The sequence below is a fragment of the Mesitornis unicolor genome, unplaced genomic scaffold (genome assembly GCF_000695765.1).
Source record: "Mesitornis unicolor isolate BGI_N332 unplaced genomic scaffold, ASM69576v1 scaffold16072, whole genome shotgun sequence".
Lineage (NCBI taxonomy): Eukaryota > Metazoa > Chordata > Aves > Mesitornithiformes > Mesitornithidae > Mesitornis > Mesitornis unicolor.
Window position 1 is genome coordinate 16,127 of NW_010167258.1, and position 5,495 is coordinate 21,621.

General features: G+C 37.1%; 1 protein-coding gene across 1 annotated transcript in view; it reads right to left on the reverse strand.

Moving 5' to 3' along the window:
* Window positions 1–4,383: 4,383 nt before the first annotated feature.
* RNFT1 (ring finger protein, transmembrane 1) overlaps window positions 4,384–5,495 on the reverse strand; it is a 6,380-nt gene continuing 5,268 nt past the window's right edge. The window contains exons 7-8 of the mRNA XM_010178640.1: window positions 4,887–4,988; window positions 4,384–4,694 (exon numbers count right to left, since the gene is read on the reverse strand). Coding sequence (XP_010176942.1) covers window positions 4,560–4,694; window positions 4,887–4,988 — 237 coding nt within the window. The 3' untranslated portion in view covers window positions 4,384–4,559. The remainder of the gene's footprint in view (window positions 4,695–4,886; window positions 4,989–5,495) is intronic.

Consider the following 5,495-nt stretch of genomic DNA (forward strand, 5'->3'; position numbering starts at 1 on the left):
GACTGTCTTAATTGTGCCATCTGACATTTGAATGTCATCCTGGTATTAGCTCATAATAAAAGATAAAAATAAATGAGTCAATTGTTCTTTCGAATATCCTTTTTTTTTTTTTTCTCGTTATCTAAAAGCTGAACTGCTGGAGAACATGTAATATTTCAGTCCGCTCTGGCTATTCAGTGGACGCTTACTTTGGGTCTGTTCTCTTTTTAGTGTTGACTCCTAACCTGCTCTCACTGTTCATCAAGAAGCGCATCAAACACTGAAGGAGCCTGCTGTTGTTCTTAGGACAGATGCCTGGCATTTTGGTTCATTTAATTTTTCTTTAATTCTGTCTCTGCAGCAGGGTAGTTGCTGTTTCATTTTCCCAGCTTAGAGGGAAATCCTTTACCCTAAGGCATAAAGAAGGAGAAGTCACTAAGAACAAGGCAAATTACTTAAATATTCTTCCTGCAGATCCTTGATGATACACTGTATGCAGTTCCTGTATATAAACTTCTTCAGATTGTTCTCTTCTAGACTAACTTGGTTTTGTAGCCGTCTTCAAGAAACAAACTTGAGCTGCCTCAGTAGAAAGAAAGGTAATCCCTATTCTGTTTTTCATCTTTCAGTTTATTGAGCTAAATCTACTCAACCGCTGACTAAGATGGATGTGAATAGCAATTAAATGCAAATTTAAACATATGCTAATCCAAGTGACCTATTTTTTTTTTAAGGAAGTAGGTAGGCCCTAAGTATAACTGTGGATCTAAATCATTGTCTTTCATGACAGCTTTGAAGGGAAAGGGAGGGAGGAGGAATTCCGCTTAGTACTTAAAGGACCTGACAGATGCAAGTTTTGATCGGTCTGTCTTACCGAGGGCTTAAGTTCACCCAGGTTCTTGGGCTCTTAAAAAGCAGCTGTTGATTGCCATTTGTCAGCCTCTTCTCTGTTCTGTCTCCTGCAGAGTCAGACATGTGCTGGGCGTCTGTGTGGAAAGCAGCGCAGCTACCTTGGCCTCAGTGGGCTTGATCAGGAAGAGCTGCATCTTAATAGCATGATGCTGACAGGTGGATCAGAGAGGATGTCAGGGATGTAAGTTACTCACTTTTTTTCCTCTCTAACTAAGATGAGAATGACTTGTTTCATTTATCAAGTGTAAACCTAAACTGGTTGATTAGAAATACCTTTTTAGTTCTTTGGTTTTTAATAAAATGTGTTTGATAATATTACTGGGTTTGGCTAATTTTCACTGGATCTTAAAAGAAAAACAAAATCATCAACAGAGAGAGAATAGAAGACAAATTGTCCCCGGTCCTATCTCTGACCACTATCCACCCTTCTTCTAGTGAGGTGGTGTTAATGCTATGTGGTAGACAAAGACTAAAGGACCAGCAACAATGCAGGGTTGACTTAAATGTCTGACACGACGTTTTGTTATGCTCCATAAAATAGTTCTGGTGAGCTTTACAGGCCAGATGATACTGTCAAGTTCTTGTGTTGAATTTTTTCTTAACCACAAGTGTAATAGTTCTAAATTAGTTTCATATTTTTTTAGGAGCAATGCTTGCATTGCATACAGTCCTTGATACCTTAATTCCTCAAAGTACAGTATCTGTCTCAGATACTGAACTACTATCTGTTAAGCAGTTTATATTACGTTCTATAGCAAAAGAATATTTAGTTCAGGTTAGTTTCTTTCAAGTTTTCTGGCATACTTTGAATATGTATGTGTAAAGCAGTGTGTTCCTTGATCTATAACTACTCTCCTAGTTCACCTTAGGTCTCCCAGTCCAAGCCATTGGTGCTGACAGACACTTCAGCTTTGCACTGTCTATTTGATCCTGTGATGGAGGGGCAAGCTTCCTTCTCGCTACCCCCTGCTGCATAAGCAGTGGGGCTGCTTTTTACTCATCTTGGGGGTAAGGCAGTAAGAAAGCATACTTGTTTCTTAGATCTTTCCCCAGGTCAGTAGGGTAGTGGCTCTGCTTTCAGCACAACTGTTTGTGTTAAGCAACTGGTGCATCTCAGAATTTCGGTTGATACCAGGAACGGACCAGGTGATTTAAACCCATGGTTTTAAAAAGATTTTTGAGTCTGTCACAGGGTACTGGAATTCTGATGAATGGCTACCCATTACTGTAATGGCAGTGACTTTAATCGATATTCAAGTATGAGGAAGTGCATTTCCTTCCTCTAACATCATGTCCAAGTCTAATGGATTTTTAGTTTCTATCTTCCCTGAGAGGATTTTCAAATTAAAAAGTGATTAAGCTGTTGGTATTAGCAGTTCAGGAAAAGCTAATCCAGGATAAGTTAGAATTTTTATTTTGCCCAGTACTTTAGGAAGAGCTGGTTATTACATCTGCCCTTATTAACTGTGTATTTGGCTTAGTCATGCATTTTACTCACACAGGCAAAGCTTTTTTTTAAAGATGCTATTTGTTGACTGAATTAAATATAGCACTCAAATTGTTTACAGTACTCGCACAATACCTGTATGAAGAAAAGAACTTTAAAACAGCCTTTAGCTAAACTGTATGTTCCTGATTAATTTGAGAAGGTCTAAATACGACTGTGTAACTGAGCTGTCACTAAGTGAGCTGGGCTCATCAGAGATTCAGAATCCAGCCTTAGGTTTCCCCTACTCTTGTGCGGTTTTTTTTGTTCTTTGCCTGATTCAGTTATTTGCCATCATTCAAGGGAAGTTCTGCTGCAGCAGCAGCAGTCTGAGTATCAGCACTTATGAAACTTAAATAACAAACAGTTCTGATCTTTTATGAGCTTCAAGTGCAAACTAAGGAATAACTAGACCTGAGGAAACAAGGAGCAGTTTGTTCCAACAGTACTGGGGGTACAGGCACAAGCCTATTGCAGCACAGCTCTGGCTGTGGCTGAGCTCTAATTCTTCCCTGCCACTCTCAGGACTGCTCTAACACCTTTCAGATGCACATTCTCCAAACTAAGTACCTCACCTGCTTGGAAAGGCTTCCATGAGAACCAGTCTCTTCCACTCCCATAAGTTTCCAATTACAGACTTAGAAGCTTTTGCCTGTTTCCTTTAAGCTGAAGTCTTTTTCCCCAGTTACTCAGATACCATGGTGGAACGATCATGGGACACATTTACTCTGAACTGTGGTAAACTTCCAACAAAAATACAGTTAGCAAATACATAGCATGCTATAGCAAAACCCAGGTTGAACATAAAATGATACCTCTTAGCTTGATGTCTCATTAGATTTCTATTGAGAATACTAAATTCTGCAAGCATTACATGTTCAGCTGTACCTTTAAGGGCACTCTCCCATCATGCCCTGTCAGCCCTATAAATCTGGCTGTATCAGCTACAACTTTATAGTACTCAGTCACTCTGCCTGGCTGTTTGAGTTGCTACATCATTCATCAAGTAAGTGTTAATTCTGTTTTTCCTCTAATTTAGAAGTTCCCTAAAGGTATTCAGTTAAAACAAGCTGAAGTTAATGGCAATGCAAGTTAACTTTGCTGTAACAGAATAATTTGAGTGGTGGGTTTTTTTCAGTCTTATCTGAATAGCAAGGTGAAAAAAGACAAGCAAGGAAAAAAGTGATATTGTCCGTAAGTTAGCTCTATAATTAGCATAAAGACTAGTCATAAATAATCTGTAGCATTTAGAGGTTTTTTGGTTTTCAGACACATTAGTTTAACAGGAAAAGTACACCTTGCAGTGAGCTGTTGTTATGTGCTTACATGTAAGTTAAAACTGAAACAGTAATGAATCTTGTTTCTTTATTCGACATGCACCAAACAAATAGATTTAAATGCATTTATTCTGTCTGATTTTTATGCATACTACAAATTGCAAATATAGTATAAAATAGATTCTCCCCTGTAAGAAAATCTAGTTCATGTTATGACAAAAATATAGTATTAAAGTTTTGTTTTAAAAATACCAACTTTATAAAATGCTAAGTAAAAAACTAACATCAGTGGTTGGTTTCTGTGTTAAGCCAGAGATCCATTAGAAGTCAACAAGAACCTAAAGGGGAAATGTCTTATTCTTGTGGTTTATCTCTGGGTACAGTGAGAAATAGTTGCTGTTACAAGTGCATGAATAAGAAACTAATATCATTGATCTGTTGGGTTAGCACTAAAGGACCTTTAATGTCAAGTGTGACAAGTAGCTCTAATTCTCACTGTTGTCCAGAGTATTAGTAAAATTGGTAGGTTGACCTTTTGGGTTGAGTCATGATAGAAGGATAAATACAATTTAGTACGGTCTGGAACTCTAATTTAACTTTCAAATAAAATGTTGAATTAAGAAGCTGCTGCAAGAAGTAATGCAGGACTTCGCAAGGACTTGACTGTTTCCTACGAGAATCATAACAGAAGCACTGCTGGCTTTTCTGCATTCATTCTGAAAACTTTTCTATACGTAAGGTCAAGTTAGCATTTCCTGCACTGTGTTAAATACTGGAACATTTTATAGAAGCATGAATCTATAATCTAGAAACTCATTCCTTGTGCCACCCACAATTTAATCTGCAGTAAACTGAAAAACCTTAGCTTGAACAAACAAACTGTAAAACAAGTTGTTTGACATGCTTTAGAAAATCTGTAGATGCATAGATGTAGCTCCATCCTTCCACTTGTTAACATGGTCTGAAATAACAGTTCTGCAGAGTGGACACGTTTTTTCTCTATTAAACCATAAAGAGATGCATTCTTCACAAAATGTGTGCTGTAATGAAAAGAATGAGAACTTAAGAGTTTCTAAGCTCTTCCATTTTTAAGATGGTATATTATTTGCATAGCCTGATTCCTAAATACAATCAGAAGACATATACTCACTAATCTAACTTTATGTTGGTTTGTTTACCAGTTGTTTAACATATTTAAGTTGGCAAAAAGTAATACTGATTGTGTATATTACCTGACAGATAAGCAGAATAGGCTTCTGAAATTCAGCTTGGCAGATTGAACAAATATCATCCGATTCAGAACACTGTCTCTTGCTAGCTGTCACCCCATAGTGCTGTAAAGCAAGATATTTTCAGCAGATATTAGTTTTGGGGAGGGAATCCAAACCAAAACATAAAAATACCTTGGACAGAAAGGAAACACGAATAAGGGCTGCCATTTCAGGAAAACTATTAAATCCCTAATCCAACAAAACGTTTCTAAGTTTTTCAATAGTTGTCTTTGGGCCTAAAGCGTATATGCTCCCATTTACCATGCTGTCTGATTTCCTGACCACAGTTACTGCAAAAATCTGTAGCATTTCTATTTTTTTACTGCATGAACAGCAGACTCTAACCAATACCTCTTACTACAGAGAAAAATTATCTAGAAACTTAAAATTCTAGCAGAAGTTACTTGCATGTCAATTATTTTGTCAAGTTTCATTTTTCACTATATTTCAGTATAAAGCTCTGCTTATATACCAATATATAATTATATATAATAATATATACCAATATTTATTCCAGTTAAGTAGGAAGCAAGACAAAAAGCGTGTGTTTTTTCACATACTTCTATCGGA